Source organism: Astyanax mexicanus, chromosome 8 (genome assembly GCF_023375975.1).
Source record: "Astyanax mexicanus isolate ESR-SI-001 chromosome 8, AstMex3_surface, whole genome shotgun sequence".
In the NCBI taxonomy this organism is placed as follows: Eukaryota; Metazoa; Chordata; class Actinopteri; order Characiformes; family Acestrorhamphidae; genus Astyanax; species Astyanax mexicanus.
In genome coordinates, this window is record NC_064415.1 from 25,501,511 (window position 1) to 25,521,195 (window position 19,685).

At 38.9% G+C, this 19,685-nt stretch overlaps 1 protein-coding gene across 1 annotated transcript in view; it reads left to right on the plus strand.

Annotated features, from left to right (window-relative positions):
- The first annotated feature begins 464 nt into the window (after window positions 1-464).
- The window catches only part of arrb2b (arrestin, beta 2b), a 73,271-nt gene continuing 54,050 nt past the window's right edge, over window positions 465-19,685 (plus strand). The window contains exon 1 of the mRNA XM_049482472.1: window positions 465-738. Coding sequence (XP_049338429.1) covers window positions 716-738 — 23 coding nt within the window. The 5' untranslated portion in view covers window positions 465-715. The remainder of the gene's footprint in view (window positions 739-19,685) is intronic.

Sequence of the window (19,685 nt, forward strand, 5' to 3'; positions counted from 1 at the left end):
ACATTAAATTAGTAAACAATTACCTGTTACGTTGCCTCAGTGGCTCTAGTACTAATGTCCAAGTTACTGTTTTATTGGTTTTTAAACTTGTAAATGATTAATTTGTATATTGCAATGGGGAAGCAGCTGTAGTACTTTATTATACAGTTATACTGATGTGGTTATTGTTAAAGTTTATTTGACAGCTTTATAGACCTTATATCAAGCTTTATAATGTTTATAATAGAAATAAATAACTTAATTTAGGTGAGTTGAGTTCTTTAGGTGGATAGTAAGAAGTTTTTTTGTTGTGTGAGAGAATCCAGCTGAACCGCCGCTGCAGCCTGGTCTTTACGGGCGTTTCTAATTGGTAATCCCAACGGCGAGGAGGGCGAGGAGCGTGACGACAGCGTGATGCAAATGCTGCGCGCTGCGCTGATTGGCCAACGGCCTTGTCGGTTAACGGTCGAGGGGCGGGGCCTGCGCGCGCGCTGTCAGAGGAGACGGACTGACAGAGGTTTCCGTCTCAGGGCTGCGGGAAACTACCCTGCGAAAGAGAGAGAGAGAGCGAGAGAGAGAGAGAGAGAGAGGAAATCATTCTGGACGGCAGAGCCTAGAAGGACTCACTGAAGAGGGGGTCGGTTGGTCGGGACGCTGTACTGGAAGTGGCAGGCGGGCTGTTTGGTTACTGAGACCCTTTTTCTGCAGTCTAGAATCGAGTAAAAGGCCTCTGGAGATGGGCGACAAGGCGGGGACCAGGTAAGACCGCGTTCCGTTTAAGTTCCGTCTCTGTCTGAAGTCACGAAGCTGTGTTTCTCTCTTCTATAAACTGGGAAATCCACAACAACAACAACCACAGCGGGGCGCGGAGCTGCGGGGAGGGGGAGCCACGGCGGGCAAAGGCGTCGCTGGGTTATCAGGAGCAGCAGCCGCCGCAGCAGCAGCACACTGTCAGTGTAGTGTAGTGTAGTATAGTGTAGTGTAGCTAGTGTGTGCAGTGTACCACACATCAACACATGAACTGTTTAACCTAGCTTGTTCAGCTAATTAAGCTAGTTAATTAAGCTAACTTGTTAGTTAGCTGTCTGGAGGAGCTGAGTGTGTGTCTGTCGGTGTGTGTATACGTCCGTTTGGCTGGTTGGGGTTACTTACCAACAGTGCTGCGAGCCTATCATACAACACAACTAAATAGCTACTAGATCCTAATAGCTGTATTTCTCACAGCCTGCACCCACTGAAACCGCTCTCTAACAGACAGCTAACCCTACCACCCTAGCAAGCTAAACAGCACCTCTCTTTAAATAGTGGTGCAGCATGTAGCTATTATAGCTGCAACTAGTGATTGTTCCTGCAGTTGACCAACCTAGCTAAGCATCGATTATTTTTCCGATTAGTCGATTAGTCAACAGGTATTTCTGCCATGTGAGTACTCTGCCCCTGTTCTTAGTTTTCCCTACAGCTTTAAAACTCGGATTTAAATGCCCTTCAAGTGTAGTGAGAGTGTGTTGGTCATTGCATTTACAAATTTAGTACAAAATTAGTCGATACTGAAATATAGAGTAAAGATGCAGGCACGTAACAGTATAAGACGTTATCCTTATGTAAGATCATGACCATCATTCAACCTGAAATTAACGTGTTTCGATGTTGGTGGCCAGCTGGGTAGAGTTGGTGTGAGAGTTGCACTGCTCTTTTTTTCATCTGAAAGGACCTATAATCAGGTGCATTTTAGAACCCAGAAACAGTAAAAAAAAAACAAGCAGAATCTCCCTGAAATAAAACAGCAAACATGGTTTATAATCTAGAAAGTGCAATCTAACTATATGGCGATAGTTTAGGAAATACATGGGAACAATAAGGATACAGCAACAAGCAAGTGTCAAAACCAACAAGATAGAAAACCAGCAGGGCAAACCCCAAAGAAGCCACTAGAAACAGAAATGGTCAAGAAAACGAAAAACCACAAAGGGAGAAAATGCTCAGTACACAGGAACAGTGTCAGCAAAGTGTGCATGCAAGGTGTGAAAGAAGCAGTGTTTGCATGAACGTGTTTACTGAACTCAAACTTAATTATCCATCCTATCCCAACCTTGGTATCAATACAGTTGATTTTTAGGTCAATCCACCCGCCCCTTTTGTAGCTTTTCACAGCAGCTCTCCTGGGTGAAGAGTGGGAGTGCATAATTTATTTACTCCCATTTCTGTCTCTCTTTCACACGGTTCACACCACCTCCAGCAAGTGGCCTCTGACCGTTTACAACCAGCAGCACTTCAAACTATATATCAAGCTTTAGTGAATGTCAACCCTTTCTCCACACACAGACATATCCTGCCTGTAGTGTACAAGCCCAATCCACTGTGACACTAGCTAATGACCAACGATCAGAAAACACACACAGTCATTTAAAAGATTCCAGTTCAGCAACAGCAGCAGCAACACTACCGCCTCTACCTCAGCACTGAGCACTTCCTCAAGTTTGGGTAAAGAGCTTCTGCACTTCCTGTGTTACCCAGCTCAGCTTTTAGAGCCAAGCCACAGCACTGGCCGTGTGGCTTTGCCTTTAAAGCACCCCCCTCCCCTACCTAAGTGTGCTGCAGTCGCCCCGTGGTGTCGCTGGAGTTGTGGGGGAACGTGTACGTGTGTAGTTTGATGAGTAAGTTGATGTCCCTGAGCTTAGCTCTAATCTCTGCTTACATCTCCAGTCTTCTTCAGCCCAAGGCCAGCAGCTCTTTTAAGTGCTTTTTAGGTCTGCTTTGTTGGTCTGTTTTTGGGAAAATTAAAGTGTGTGTCGCAGTAAGTAACAAGGTAAACCTTCCTTTTTCATGAGGTGACGTTGCTTTGACGTGTGATATGCAGCATACGCATGGTGTGCACACACAGCAGACGTAGACCCATGATGTGCCTTTTGAAAAGCATGAAGCTGCACTTCAACACAGCAGTGTTCTGTAGGTTAGCTTTAGTGCAAACCTTGTGAGTCTGATATAAAGGATATAAACATTGCACAGTGGGATGTGGTGGCATTGTTGTTGTATAGTAATTTGATTAAAAAGGGCTGTGGCCTTTTGTATGTGTGTGTTGGTGTGTATAGAGAGAGAGAGAGAGAGAGAGCAGCTGTTCCCTGCCCCTGACGAAACAACCAATGCAGAACAAACTTGCTTGGTCTGTATTGATTGACACACATTCAGAGCAAGGCCGTGAAAGAGGCGAGATTGTGTTGGATTGTGGAGGTGTCGCTGGCTGGTCTGTGCATTCAAATTAGCTTGGGTTTAGGGGAATTTTTTTTCTCACTCCCCACCATCCATCCTACCATTCTTGATCTTTAAAAAACATTCCAAATCACTTCCCCTCAGTGCGTCTTTCAGACATGCACCCATAGTGCATCCAATTAGCTTGTTTTAGCTAATATTGTAGTGCCTCAGTCTTGATGGAAAGCGAGAGAGAGATGAGGTGTGGGTGTACTGGAGTGTGGGTGTAGTGTTCTGTGCATCTGGCTCGCTTAGCAGTGTCGAATCACTGTAGGCTACAGGAGATTTAGTCAGCTCGTTGCTCAAACATTCTAATCTGCTCACTTAACTCCTTTTCACCGCAGCAAAATCCTCAACTCATCTCCAATTCAGCTGCCTTTTCACCAGCTCTCCTTTGTCCTCATACTATCGCACCTTCAGTCCTCCTCCAATAAGCTTTTTCTTTAGAAAAATAGGCCTGCTATGTATGAAAACACAATGCAATTTGCATAAAGCCATCCACTGCTGTTGACCTCAAATCAAATTCAGAATTACTTAAGAATTCCAGACATGTTCAGTTCACACTTGCTTGCTGGTAACATGTCGAGAGGAGGAAGTGTTGTTATTGTTGAGGGCTGTGTTGGTGGGAAGCTACAGTTCTGTATTTTTCTTGCCCCTCTCTGTGCTTTAATTCTTTGAAGTGGCAATTATCACCAGTGAATGAATGAAAATAAAAGGTGCTATGGAGTTGCATTTATTGAGTATTATAGATTGTTTTTTAATGTATATAGTATGTATGTGACTTGGGTTGGAATACAAATGCCAAGATGTGGTTTTATAATCAAGTATACCACCATATTATACTGTGCTTAGACTGAAACAAGCTGATTTTTATTTTATGGGGAGCTTGTAAAAAAAAAGCTGTGAAAAAGAGCTCTCTGTTTGGATTGGCTGTTTTAACAGCACCCTGATGGCTTACTGGAGCCATGTAGCATAGCGTGCCTTAGCATACCATTTCTAGAGATGAACTGATTCATGTTTTTGGAGTTAATAAATGTTGATTGTCATTTATCATTTTTCAGCACAATTGACCAATTGCTGATACCTATCCAGGGAGAAGTCAGAGACAGAATTAATCATTTTAGGCAAACTTGGTAATGCATCATCATGCACTGCTTCTGTAATGTTACATGCACTATCTTTAAAGAAATGTACTTTAATTTTTGGAATCAACCGCATTTAACACAGATTAAATGTGGTGTCAGATTCCCATGCAGAGCTGCACTGTGAGGCTAGCAGTGTTTGCTAGCTCTGCTGCTACACAGTGTACTAGGTTAAGTCTGCAGGTGGAATGAGGAACAGCCAGCAAGTTCCTGTGACAAAGGGCATTGCTCAGTGTTGCAGCAACTCGCAAAAAATGAAATATGATCTGACCAGCTCTCAGGATTGGCTTGAAAATAAAGGTTTTCGTTGTGAACGTCTCTTATCAGAAAGTGTTGCTGTCTTTTTGATGTTCTGCTGTAGTCATATGGGGTTGGCTAGGTAAAGAGATTGCCATCATCTGCGGCTAAATTGTTACAGTCTTTTGCATTTTTCCCAGGCTTTTATCGCAGCTTGTGCCAGTTATTGTTTATTTTTGGGGGGGTTTACTCACTCAGTCTGTAGGGACTAGATAAGCTGTGTAGGCATTTGCATATCTGTGTCCACAAACATTTGGACGTATGGTGTACCTCAGAATACACATTGTTATGCCTCTAGTGTGCGTGCATGTAAGCTGTGCTCTTGGTGCAAACATTGACATGTTGATATGTGTAACATATGAAGGCAGGGCACACATTAAGCCAGACTTTATAATTGGTGTACAGTGGCACTGTTTTAAGTATTTTGAAACACACATTTGTTTTTATTTTGTATGTGTAAACTTGACTGAAAGTGTAATTCTAAACTTTCATTGGAAACTGCTAGAAGGGTTATGATACACAGTAGTCATACACCACGGTTTGGTGCAGAGTAAGACACAATAGAAAAAAAACAAAAGCTTGATTACTTTTTGTTTATTTCAAGTTTGAATTGAATAGCATCACAAGAAACATCCTCGTGCCTATTTACAATGATTTTAAAGCTACACAGCAGTTAAATTACTTAGCTTGGATTGATAAACCAAGTTTGGGTTAATAAACTTGGCTTGGGTCAGCAGGCAGTGGACTATTAAAAGTACAGATGGAAGAATCAGAACGGCTATGTATTGATATTGGCTGATTTTTAGTCTTAGAAACTGATCTATAACCAGTTCTCAGAACCAATACAAAGCTCTCCAGTCAAAGGCTCTAGATAAGCATCTATTTTCAGTTGTTTCAATTTCAAATGTGTAACAAGTTGTAAGTAAATGAAAAAATAATTTCATTAGAATCAGAATATAATTTTAATGCATAAATGAAAATACAGTTTTTGCTCTTTTTGTTTTATTTTTTTGTCATGAATTGACAAATTTAAGTGCAGAACCTTTAGATAGACTAGAGAATGTAAATTGTGATCGTATTGAATGTAAATGTATTTACATGTAATGTAATGTAATGATATGTAATTAAATGGGTATTGAGAGTAAGAGAGTAAGTGTTAAACAGCTGTCAAATTCCTGCTATTCAGTCAAAGAGAGAGAGAGAGAGAGAAAGAGAGAAATAAAGAGGACAAGATAGATCACAAGAGAGAGAGTGTCATTTGCTCATATGATCATATCATTAAGAGCATTATTACTGATATGGAAGAGTGTTTCTTGTTAATCAGTTCTTTGCTTTGAGACTCTGATGCTTTTCAGTGTGGCAGGAAAGACACACAGGGAATGCCAAGTGCAGTGGACCACTGAGTTACGCACAATGCATTTTGGGTTGCCATGTTAACGTTCATGTTTTATGTAAATGATTTTAAACAGCATGGGTTTAGTGGACGGGCATGCGGGTAAATGGTATTCCATAACGACTGCAAAAGATAGGACAATGTCTCTATTTTGTGGAAATGATTAATTGAAGGCGATATGTATTTCAATTTTAGCAGTGTAATTGCGTAATAGCGACTGTTTTCCTGAGAATTAGGCCTAATAGTTACTTGGGGCGAAGCATTAGCCTAAATAACGTCCTTATTTTCCCCTAACTTGTCCTAAAAACATGTTTTGTTTGATCCCTCCCCACAGCAGCTTATTTATAGAAGTAATCAAAGGTTAAGTGCTTGACCTATAGCTATTATGCTATTACATTAGGTGGAGTGTGCATGTGCTGTCCGGAAAGACGCATGACTCAGTTTTGTCCTCTTTGTAAAGATATGTTTGGTTGTGCTTTTGTCTGTGTTGTCGCTCTCCAGCTTAATCAAACCTCTCTGTGTCTCTCTGTAAGTAGATGACCCTCGTGACCTCTGATGGAGGCTTCACTGCTTGTAGCCATAGAAACTGGCTTGTCCACCACAACCAGTTTCTCGTTTTCAAAGCAGCGCTCATCTCTCCCTTTCCACCAATAAAAGGCTACACTAGTGTACCACATGCTGTGCAGGGACAAAGTAATTTTTGCGCCCGTCTGCTGTTCTGCATTTTTATGTGTTGAAGTGGTCATTTGGAACGCCTGAAAGAGAAAGACTTCAAAGTGTTCTAGGCCCTATTATTTTTTTAGATAAAGTAAACAAGCTTCAGCGAATTCTTCTGACTACCCTTTTCCACTTTCCAATTTGGCGAAAGCACAGTGACGTACAATTTGATTTAACCCGTCAATCCTTCACAACAGTCATAACACCCGCATGTCGGCATATCATTTTATGGTTTCTTGCTCCTTGTGTAAACAGCATTTCCCGGGATGGTTCAGATACGCTTTCATCACTTTTATGTACCCGTGTAATCCAAACACTAGAATCAATATGATCCCCCGGACACAGGACAATTTAGTGTGTAGGACGGGTGTAAAGTTCACTCTAATGAATCGTACTGAACTTTATAGGCTGCTGTCAGACGACACATCCTGCCTCTGGTTAATGTCATTAGGCTGTGGCTTTGAGAGGGTTAGAAGGTGCCACTTGTTCACTGTGTCCACAGTTTTGCATGAACATTTACATTAGGATGTGACATGAACGCAAATTTGTGTTTAGTTTTGCCCTCATTTTTGTTTAGTTTATGTCAGCTATCATATTTTTAAAGCAATACATACATATTAGGCTAATATGCACGCAACACATTTATTATACCCCGACCAGACCACACCAGTTCCATAATGATCAGCTCTTGCTAAGCACATAGGAGCACTTTGTAGTTCTATAGTTATGGTTATAGTTATCTGTAGTCTGTTTTTTTTTCTGCATATTTTGTAACCTGTTTTTCAATTGTCAGGACTGTGCTGGACCAAAGCAGATCAGAACAGGTATTATATTTTAGTGGTGGGTCATTCCCAGCCCTGCAGTGACACTGACATGGTGCTGTATGTGTGTGTGTCTTGGTGTGTGTTGTTCTGGTACGAGTGGATCAGAGACAGCAGTGCTGCTGGAGTTCTTTAACACTTAAACACAGTGTAACTGCTGAACTGAAAATAGTCCAACAACCAGATATTTTCTGCATATTCAACAAGTGGCATATGGGCAGCGCCTTCATTTCCTCAACACAAAACATAGACAGATGCACAAATTTACCAATAACAGATGAGAAAGGTATAGATGACGGAAACATGAGTCTAACAGTTAGATGAGAAAAGAAGCAAATGAGTAGTTTCACAACTGTATGTTAAGAGAAACATAAGGAAGCATTGATTTAGATGCACTGGTGCATTCGTCGACTACAGAGGGTTAACCAGCACAGTCTGGTGGTGGTGTGGTGCTTGTAAAAGAATGAAAAACACCTTTATCTCCCAAAGTGGTTGTTGTGTTTCACTGCGTCACAGCTTAAGGTGTCAAGTGGCGTGTGTGAGTGTGTGTGAAATTTGTGGGCATAGCTAGCCAAGCCAAGACTCTCTTGGGGCTGAAATTGGCTCGCTTTACAGCCCTGTTTTGGTTGTGGTGAAACTTCTTTTCATAAAGAGACAAAAGTGTTTGCGGTTCATGGTTTGTCTCTTCCATGTTTCAAACTCTTGTTAATTTACTGTACCGAGATAAAAAAAACAGGTTATCATTCTTTATAATTTGTAACATTATTCTTGATTCTTTTAGTCCACTACATTGTACAGAGTATTAGAACTGGACAATTATTCAATATTAATATATACTGCGATAGAAAATGTTTCAGGGTATTTTTTTTAAAGCAATTATTTTTGACAGTATGAAAAAGCTAATTAAAAAATGTACAACATGACAAAATAAATGTTTAAATAAAAGTTTTATTTAGTACAAATATAACAGTTTTAAAAAATTAATTAATTAATTAATTAATTCCATATACTATAGTGATGTTTGTCAAAAAAGTGAATACCGCTCAACCGTAGTGGGCACTTTTTGTAAGATTAAGAAAGAAATATCCTGTGACCATATTGTCTAGTCCTAGCAGTTTTATTATGTAATTAGCTCAGCCAGCTCAGGCACTGTTTTCTACTGTATCTGTGAAGTTGGTGTCTGTTGCTGGGGCTAAAGTGTAATTCCCAGCGATGCCACTGCCATCAATGACTGAATTATAGTTGGCCATGCTCTCGCTGGGTGGGAAGGATGGCACAGTTCCTCCTCCAATGTGGAGTAAATCTAGCTAATTAAGGGCATCTGTTAGGTCATGGAGACAGATCTGAGCAGCTAACTTTCTCCTCCAAGTGTGCCAGGCAGTTTTATGACCTTGTGTGGGCAGTGTTTGTGAAAGAATATGCAATGCGAGTGTTATGGATGAAGCCTGTGCTCGCTCTCATTTTTCCCAGGGATTTTTAGTAATGAATTTCCCAAGATTATCCGCCTACAATCGCCTTAGCAGGAAGTTGTACTAATCCAGGGGTGTTGCAAATAACATAATTTACATGGCTTCACCACAGGGGTGGGCTGTGTGATGATGAACTATTGAGCATGTAGTTCAATAGTAGACACCTGCTGTTTGTACTGTTACCTCAGCCACAGTAACCCAGTATCTCAAAGCATCTGAGAAGGCAACCTTAGACTAGATGTTCAAACATTTTCTGAGGATTGTGAGGATGTGATTGCACTCCTCACAGCCACAAGAGCATGTACTAATGTTGGTGTTTGATTAGTTCACAATCATCACAGATTACAAATGCCACTCCAGCAGCTCATTCTAAAGGTTTTGGATGGAGCTCCATTACTCCAGAGAATGCCTGTAGCCAGCATTTGGCATTGGCCATGATGACCTTTTGCTGATGGGCAGCTCCTCTACATCCACATGTCAATAATTTATTAATTTGCCTATGGTGATAATCAAAGTGCAATAAATAGTTTATTCAAAATCATGTGGATGCTTCTAACTGCTCTATATTTCTTTGGTGAAACGGGCAGGACAATGGTTTGCATGAACTGCATAATCATGCATAACCTTAGACAAATTTGTGTAAAATTGCGTAATATTATTCTTATGCTGCATAAACTATTAATAAGGACATTTCTTGCAATATTTTTACCTAAACTCACTAGTACTCACTAAAAGTCGAATCATCCTACATGTCATAAGAAAAATGCACTGTATATGCAAGATTAAAATCGAAAGTAAAAAAAAAAAAAGGAAATTGGGCAGATTTCATCAGCCTCTTGAGAACATTTTTGAAAATACAGAAGTGTTTCTTTTGTATCAAGCTGAAAAATTGTTGGAGCATGATGTGTTTTATTCAGTTTGACAATGCATGCTCTGTGATGGGACTGTTTAACATGCGCACATTGCAGTGACAATGCTGAAACGATTTATTGTGAAGCCTTAGCTGGCATTATCTCTGCTTTTCCAGAAATGCATGTTAAAAAGTGTGTTTGTGATTATGCTACAGTGTAATAAATAAGCTAACATCAGGCAGTAATATAAATGGGTGGATACATAGTGAGTAATCATTGTTGTATTTTCTGAATGTTCGGTGAAATTAACTAATAGCAATGAGTGATAACTCTTCTCAAGATTGAACTGAAAGTCCCCCATGACACAGTGATCGATATCTACAGGAAGCCTTTGGTTGCACTCATTGTTTCTGAGGTAACGAGTCATTGAGCAATTGCTTTTTTTTCCCCACACAAGATACTTAGATTAGGTGAAAGTATTTTTTTTACTTCTGTTGTTTTCTTCACTTCTGTATCTGTATTGATCTGCTACCATAACAGTGACAAGAATGTGATGAATTTGCAGAGCAAAATTCCTGTATACAGTCCTTTTATATTCATAAAAATATTGGAGACAAGAAAAATAATGAATTTTAAGAGTAATGTGGGTTAATGTAATGCAGGTTATTAATTCCTGGTAAATTTGGATTATTTTTGTTGCTTTATATATTATTATTAAATGTGCATATACCGCTCTGGAAAAATGAAGAGACCACTTCAGTTTCTGAATCAGTTTCTCTGGTTTTGCTCTTTATAGCTATATGTTTAAGTTAAATGAACAATGTTGTTTTATTCTATAAACAAAGGACAACATTTCTCCCAAATTCCAAATAAAAATTGTAATTTAGAGCATTTATATGCAGAAAATGAGAAATGGCTAAAATAACAAAAAAGATACAGAGCTTTTAGACCTCAAATAATGTAAAGAAAACACGTTTATAATCATGAAGTTTTTAAGAGTTCAAAAATCAATATTTGGTGAAATAACCCTGTTTTTTAAATCACAGTTTTCATGCATCTTGGCATGTTCTCCTCCAACAGTCTTACACACTGCTTTTGGATACATTTATGCAAAAAAATCAAGCAGTTCAATTTGATTTGATGGCTTTTGATCATTCATTGTCCTCTTGATTATATTCCATAGGTTTTCAATTTGGTAAAATCAAAGAAACTCCTCATTTTTAAGTGATGTCTTATTTTTTCCAGATCTGTATTATACAAAAATAATCAGGGTTTTTAAAGAACTAATATCAACAATATTCTGTCTCAAAACTCTTAACATTAAGGCATTTGGCTTGATTTAATTACTTTAGTGTGAGGAGCTTATAATGCATGGATTTGAAGGTTTAAAGCTTTAAAGTATTATTGCTGTGGTAAAAATGTGTGTATAGTGTGTACAGTAGGGCGTTCTCTCCTGCACATACACACACTTCCTGAACCTGCATCCTAGTTTCATCAGCGTAATGGTCCAGTTATCTCGGAATGGCCCACTCTATAAATTCACCTGAGGCTCTGCAGGACCTATTTGGACATGCCTGTCTGCCTGGATTAGCACACTTCATTAATGGAGCATATTCTGCTGCATTACCTACATATTGCACTGCTCTCATTGGGCTCTTTGGCTGAATCTCAAATTACTTAATATTTACTCTTTAGTGTGAAGAGTTCTGTTGGCAGTGTAGTGTGCTGAAAGTAGACATAAGTGTGTGACGTCTGAAGGTTAATTCTAGTATTTTGGAAAGCAGAAGCAGAGAAGAGTTATGCTAGTAGAAATATTTGCCCACAGTGGGAAGCAGCCCTGGAAAAAGCCATTTATCAGCATAGCACATCATTGACGTGAAAGATTTGTTGCTAAGGAGAAAAGGTTCTAATCTGCACAGAGTTAAACTTGTTTCAGGACTGACACTTGTGTTGAAGGTATGGCTTCTGTTGGAGGAGAACGTTTTCTCCCACGGTTTTCAGGCAGTTACTTATCAGTGTGATAGTAATTGATGGACTGGCCTAACCAGATTTTATTGCAGACTGCCAGAGTTAGAATTGTTTGTATCCAGCCAGGAGAAATAGGGGTTTAGGATGAATTGTAAAGTAGGGGTGGGCAATACGGCCCTTAATTAATATCAGAATATTTTTGGGAACTTTTTGCAATAACAATATTCTTGGCGATATGATTAAACCTTGATATTTTTTCATTAATTTTAAGAATATACTACTGCAATAAAATTCCACATGACCTGGAACAAGAAACAATAAAATAAAAAACTGTCTGCCACCAGTCTTTAATCTTTATCTGTAAATTAATAAACCATTACAGGATTGCAACACAAAATATCACAATTCAATATCATTACTTTCTTACACTCCTTATGTGGAATGGAATCCAATTTCTATCAATAGCTCTAGGTGTATAAGAAAATATCAGTGCATTATAGTATTGTGATATTTTGATTTGCAACACTATATCAATTTTCTTTTTATTCAATGCATTTATATTTTTGTCCATTGTCTTCTATTTTAGCTAGGCCAATTGTCTCACCCATTCAGCTGCTGTATATCCAACATCACTGGTGATGCCACAACATGAAGAGGGTGAAGACTAGCTCATGTAAAGTCGGCCACCGCCTCATTTTGATTGCTGAGTTGCACTCGGAGGAAAACACAGCGACTCTCTTCCGCCTTGTGCAAATTGACATCTACCTAGCAGTAGTGAGGGGAAATAGCCCTCTCTACCTACAAGCTGCATGACCCGGATTCAAACCAGCGTTCTCCAGAACATAGTGTCCGTGCCAGATATATTGATTTTCAAAATAACACAATAGTGACTTTTACCTTTGAAGTTTGGTGTCAGACTAGGGCTACACCGATTAGTTGATAAAATTGATTTGTAGCAGCACCAAACTGTTTCTCCGAAAGTGTTGGCACAATATCAGCACTTTCCATCAGTAAATTAGTACTTCTTAATTGCCACATTCGTCTGTTCCTATCATTTTAAAGCGATGAAGTGCATTGCAGAAATAATCATTGACAATTCCAAGAAATAATCACCAGATTATTTGACTACAGAAATCATAATTAGTTACAAGCTTGTGATGGGCAAGGGTATTTTTTTGGGTTCATTTCACTACATAGCAGTGATATACCCTGTTTTTATCTTAAGAATTTACTGTTCTAACTTAACTTTTACTCAGATTTTATGAATATAGTATTTAGTATTTTTCATACAATGGTTGTTTGTAAAATGTGATCTAAAAAAATCACATTAAAAAAACACATTCCCTTGTTTACAGTATCGCAATATATTGAATTGTAACCCCTGTATGGTGATGCATAATGAATGGTCTTGTTCTTGCCAATATAGAACCCTATATCGACCTTGGACACTGGAGGTGTGCAGATGTTTAGTAAGGGTATATAACAGTCCTGTAGTCAGGGGTTACATAGGTTTTTGTGTGCTTGTAATGTTGACAAGTGATCATATCCAGAGATCCTCAGCATTTCCCTTGGCGCTGGCCTAACAGCAGCAGATTCTCTATTTCCCTCCCTCTCTCTCTCTCTGTCTCTCTCTCTCTCTCCCTCACCCCTGTTCTCTGATCTTCATCCATCAGTATCCCCAGTTTCCCTCTCTCCTGTTTTAGACAAACTCAAATTTTCTGCTGGTTTTAACTTGCGGTCTGTCATGAGCTTTTCCTGTTTGCGCGGAGGATATTTGCATGCTTTCTGGCGTCATACCATTCATAGCCTTTGTTTATGGTCTGATTTGACTGCAGAGCACACAAACACAAATTTGTCAGGCAGATGTTTGTCAGTCTTTTTCTCGGAATGTGTTTCTCTGTGTTAGAGTTTAGCTGTGTGTGAAAAGTTCATAGCCCTCATAAACAGTGATGCAATTGAATTTAGTTGTTTAAAAATATTTTTTTTGAGCAGTGCCTGGCCCACACTTATTTTTTTTATTTCCATTCATCCTAACCTACATTAAAAACATGACAGCCCCCGCCAGGGCTGCACAATATATATAAAAAAAAACATATAAAAATGAATATCTTTCCTGCAGTATATATTGTAAAATTAAAGTATATTAGAATTAGATTTTTTATATTAAGACCATGCCAGAGTGCCATGTCTCAAATCTAAAACTGGTTTTTTTGGTGAAGAAACTTGTAAAGGCCAAATACTGTATATTTATTCTAAAACAGAGTGTCTTAAATTCTGGGACCTTTTTCTGGAAATAACATCTTTTTCTGGCTAGCTGAGCAACTGTGTTGCTGCTAATCGTTCTGATACAAGAGCTACTGCGAACATGGAGATATCAGAGACACAAACTTCATTTGCGCATGCATGCATGGTTAAACCAAAGAAATGCAGAATTACGGGAGGTATCAGAAACACAAACTCAGTCTTCATCTGCATATTTATGCAGTGTTAAACCAAAGAAATGCAGAATTTGAACTGGAGAGAGCTGGCAAGCTAAAAGAGAGTGCAGGAGAATCAGCAGATTCATCCGCTCTGAAAAGAGACTGCACCACAATGCACGTTTTAAAATGACTTATTAGCATGCTCAGTGAAATTACACATTCTCAAAAACTACCAGGCTGTCACTTTACCTAAAATATAAGGTTATGTGTGAATCACGGACACTACACACTGCAAGGTTATTTTGAAAGGAGACTTTTTGCAATTTTCAGGAGGAGCAGATCAGCAGCAACGTAGGCCTGGTTATCCATAATGTTAGTTAAGATTAAAGTATAAAAGAATAAGTATAAGTATACTAAGACTCATTTTGATTTTGATTTGTCCAAAATGCAAGTATATGTCTTTAAAATGCGTACAGCAACAGCTGGAATCCTGTTATTGTTTGCTTAAAAGGGGCATTAATCATGACTCAAGGAACACAACCTCTAGTGGTTATCACAACAACACTAGAGCGATTTCTGTTTCCCTGTAGGATGTGCCTTTCATTCTCTGCCAATGTCACAAAATATGCTCCTCAAGTCTCTGCTTCCGAAAGAATGATCCTCTAGTAAAGGTTCCCACATATTCTGCAAACTCCTCTTGGTATCAGAGTGGTTGTTTGGCCTTAGCTGACATCAAACTGAGCATTTAATATGATGTTTGCATCTTACCCTTATATGTAATGTCCATCATGACTTTTAGCTTATTTTAGCTTTGTTTAGCTTCTTTTTAAAATGTATTTCTAACTTTAGACTTTTTAACTCCTAATTTGGAAGTGCATCTTCTGCTACATGCTGATGCACCATTATCAGGTTGCTTCTGTGCTTTGATACATTATCTAACAGACGCATGTGCTGTCTGAAATAATTTTGGGAGTGATGTGGGATGCACCATTTACCCACCCAGAGAAAGGAAGGCCATTCCTGCTCTCTCAGACTCTGGCTGCTGATGGCAAGCAGCATGACCCAGGACTTGAACTTGCGATCTTCAGATCATAGTCGCACCTCCTTAGTCTGCTAGACAGCATTTTTCTACAGGAGGTTCATCCGAATCCATCCAAATCAATTTACTTTTAAATTGCTCTCTAAGTTATCAAGATTTATTTAATTTATGTGCATTATTCACTTAAACAGTGGATATTCAGATTTACAGCATTTACATATCCGTTCAGGAAGAAAACAGTTTATTCTGCTTTACCCTGTTTATGTGTAATAATTTTGTTGTTCATTCTGCACATTTCTTATTGTAGGTTTTTTTTGGCCGCACCGTGTTTTTTTTTTTTTTTTTGCCTGCTGTGATGCGTGGAACTGACCGACCTTCCTCATGTGTGTTTAGCCGAACTGACAGAGATAGGCTGAAGAAACAAGGTGTTGAAATGAGTCTAAGGGTGTACTCACACTAGGCAATCCGAACCGTGCCCGGGCACGGTTACCTCCCAAAGCACGGTTCGTTTGGCTAGTGTGATCGCTCCGAACCGTGCCTGGGCACGGTACGCTGAACCGTGCCCGGGCCCGCTTGGAGAGGTGGGCCCGAGCACGGTTCACTTGGACCCGGGCACGGTACAGATGCAGTGTGAGCGCAAACCGTGCCCGGGCACGGATCAAGATGACGTCAGTGATGCGACGCTACTGTAAACGGAGGACGTTTTATACACAATTCTGCATATAATATTTTTGAAAAGGGTTCTAAAGAGCACCATAATGGTTAGTGTTACCCATAATAAATTACTATCTACAAGTCCTAAACAACAAACACATTTTATTATTACTTGAGTTTTATGTTTCGCTCCTTTGGTCACTATTTATGTATATAGCAAGTACGTCTCTTACCTTACTGATAAACGTGAATTGTAGTCCGCGAGTAAAGCTGCAAATTTCTCCCTGGACGTCTGCTGCTTGTGTAAAAACCTTCTTACACGTGCAGCACGATTAGCAGTAAATCGTTGTGTTGCACAATCAATGAATCTCTGGTTCAGTTGCGTATTTGCACGCCCAAAACGACTCCAGAGAAACAAAAACAACAGTACAATCCTGAACTCCATTGTTTTGCGCGCGCATACTGTTCTTCAAAACAAAAGTCACCTGTTGACGAAAGCGTGCTCGGGCACGGATCGTTTAGCGCAGTGTGAGTGCAGGCCTGCGGGGGAGTGAGGAGGGGGCCGAACCGTGCTCCGGCACGATTCAACCAAAATGGCCTAGTGTGAGTACACCCTTATACAGACTGACAGGAGATCAGTAAACACAGAGAAGGTTCAGGCTACAACTTGTTTTTCAAACTCTGATTTTTTTATATACACATGCTGTTGCCATTGCTAAAATAAAACTATTTATTATGTTGTATAGCTACATATTTCACAGATTCTGCTGTGTCAGAAGAAGGAGATCAAGCCGACTGATGCTCCTTTAGAACAGAATGAGTACAGAGGACATAGAGTCTGGTCAATAAAGTACAAGGAAAGACAAGTATTAAAGGATATGCAGTGCAGCGAGTTTGGATGCAATATCACAATACTAATTGTTTGGGTGAACCGTAAGATCTTAATCAGTTGAACCTGCTGTGGTCTACATCATCACTGACAACAATCAGATTGTGTGTATTTTGTGGAATTGTTCTAAGCGTCTTGCACATTCCAGCTTTTTAAAAGCAGATTATCCGCAGATTTAATCCAGTCTGCAGACGGAGAGATTCATTATTTATTTAAGCTTTAAAAATCAAAATATCAGTAAAATGTTTTTTTTTTCTCCACCCGTCCTAAAAAATGCATTTAGCTATCTTAAGTTGCATCTTTTGCTGACACAAGTCAAATCCAATAAAATGTATTTATACAGGGCTTTTAAAACTAATATTGTTGGGAAGAACCAAGGCTTATGTGCAACTTATACTTACACATGTACTATCACATGCACTGTCAAGGCTAATATATAAGGGGAAAACATCCATCTCTGGTCAGACAACTGAAAAATGAATGTTAAAAAGTGAGTTAGAGCATTCTTGGGGGCGTGGGCAGCTGATCTGTGGTGGGTGATGGGAAAGCCTGACTTCCAGAGACTTCAATCAGTCTGACAAGAGAACCTGAGGGTATGAGGCTGAACAGGTGGGCAGTTAATAACTCGGAGGAAAGCAGAAATATGGAATCATTTTCGATTGGATTCATGGAGAACAGACAATATGCAGCATAATCAGAGTGTGGTCAGATCTGAATATAACAGCCTAACTAAAGAGAGAAAGGTAAGAGCCAGAAGGTAACATAGACATGGAGGCACCCGGAAACACAGGCATTCACCCATTCCACCGTCCTCAAACCTCAATAATCACATGCAGTGGGCAGTCTGCAGCCCTTATCTAAGGGGAAACATTAATTACCCAAAGCAAAACTTAACTAGTACGTTTTTTTGTTTAGATTTTTTATAAGTAAGACTATGTCTGAGTCCCAAACATTTTTGGAAAGGTTATTCCAGAGTCCTGGAGCTTTATAAGAGAAAGCTCTTCTGCCTGCAAAACTCCTCTGAATTTTGGGAACTACTAGGAAACCAGCACCCTGTGATCTAAGTAATCATGACACACACAGCTTGTTTTGTCTCTGTTGTGAAATATTGCCAACAGAATAGAAAGCCCCCCAGTGTTCTCTAAAATGATGGTGCTCCATCCAATTCTTATTAGATGAGTTTTAGAAGGATTGTAAATAAAGTGGAATGGTGGTCATCCAGCATCCTGCAAGGACCTCACTAACACGCTTGTAGCTGTTTAACACAAAGCAAAACATTTAATAAATTACACATATGTGTAACGTATTAATACAATATATCCCAACAAACAGGATTTGGTTGTGGGCTTAAAAACCACTGATTTATTTTCTCTCTCTCTCTATGCCCTGTGTGTGTGTCCTCTGTGTGTGTGTGTGTGTGTGCGTGTGTGTGTGTAAGGCTGCTGCTGTGTGACAGTTCTGTACATTAATAGTCAGCACACTCTTCCAAGGTTCATATCTCAGCTGAATGACTGGAAAATACCTGTGTACCTCTGGGCTGGATGGGAAACTGTGTGTGACTGAGAAATGTATGTATGTCTGTGTGTGTGCGCTTGTACATCATTCTTATACATGTTTCTGTTCTTTCTATCTAATATAATAGGAAAACAGCAGATAACGCCCCTTCCCCTTTTTCACCTCATCTCACAACACACACACACACTCGCTCATCAAGCAAGAGGAACACACACAGCTTTGCTGACGCAGGCTGCATAGTCGGAAAGGCAGCAGATACATGACCTCCCCCTCCATGAGGTCACGCTATCAGCGCTCTCACATTTCTGTCTCTCTCTGTATGTGTGAGAATATGGCTGCTATCAACCAAACTAAACATCAGATAACCTCAGAATTAATAAATATGAGAGTAGATAATTATTGTTTGGTAATTAGTTAGTTCTTATTTTTTAGTTTTTAAATTGGTGTAGATAAAGTTTTATTATTTATTGTAATTATTATGATTAGCATCTGTATAAATAGTGTTTCATTATTGTTTTTTATTTTATTACTCACAAATTATTTCATATTTAATATTTAATTGTTTTATATGATTATTGTATCATTTATATGATTATTTTTATAGTTTATATTTATTTTTCCTTTTTTAATTTATTTTATACATTTTTTCGTTTTTGCTACATTATTTCATCAGTCGATTAAGCTCTGAAGATTTATAATCATTATTGGACTACTTAATATAAATTATTAAGAGATTAAAAAAGAAAATACTATTTGTAATTATTATAGGTAATGTGTAAATATGAATTTATTATTAAAATTATTATGGATCACAAAGTTAGATTTAACAGAATTACCTCATACACAATAAAACTATGAATTTAACAAGGTAGTCCAGTAATTTGTAATCACTGCTTGGCTATATAGTAAATATGGGTCTCTCTCTTTGTATTACAAGAGGTTGATTGATTTGATTGGTGGATTGATTGAGTGACTGCTTCCAGGTGGTCTTGGACAGATTTCTGTTGACCTTTTTACCTTGAATCCCCACGTAGGCCTGTCAGAGTAATTTGTTTTTAGGATGATGTATTGTCACAGAAATAATTGTAGTAGATCATTAAGACCATTTACACTTCTACATTTATAAGTAATGCAAAAATAATGTTATAATAATGCAATTACATCCTTTTAAAGGACAGGTAACTTTCAGTAATTATATTTTTAGAGATGTATACTTTTTTCTTTACCACCCTTAGTTTACTGTGTGTGTACGTTATTGATTATTGCCGTTATTGATTAGGGCAGA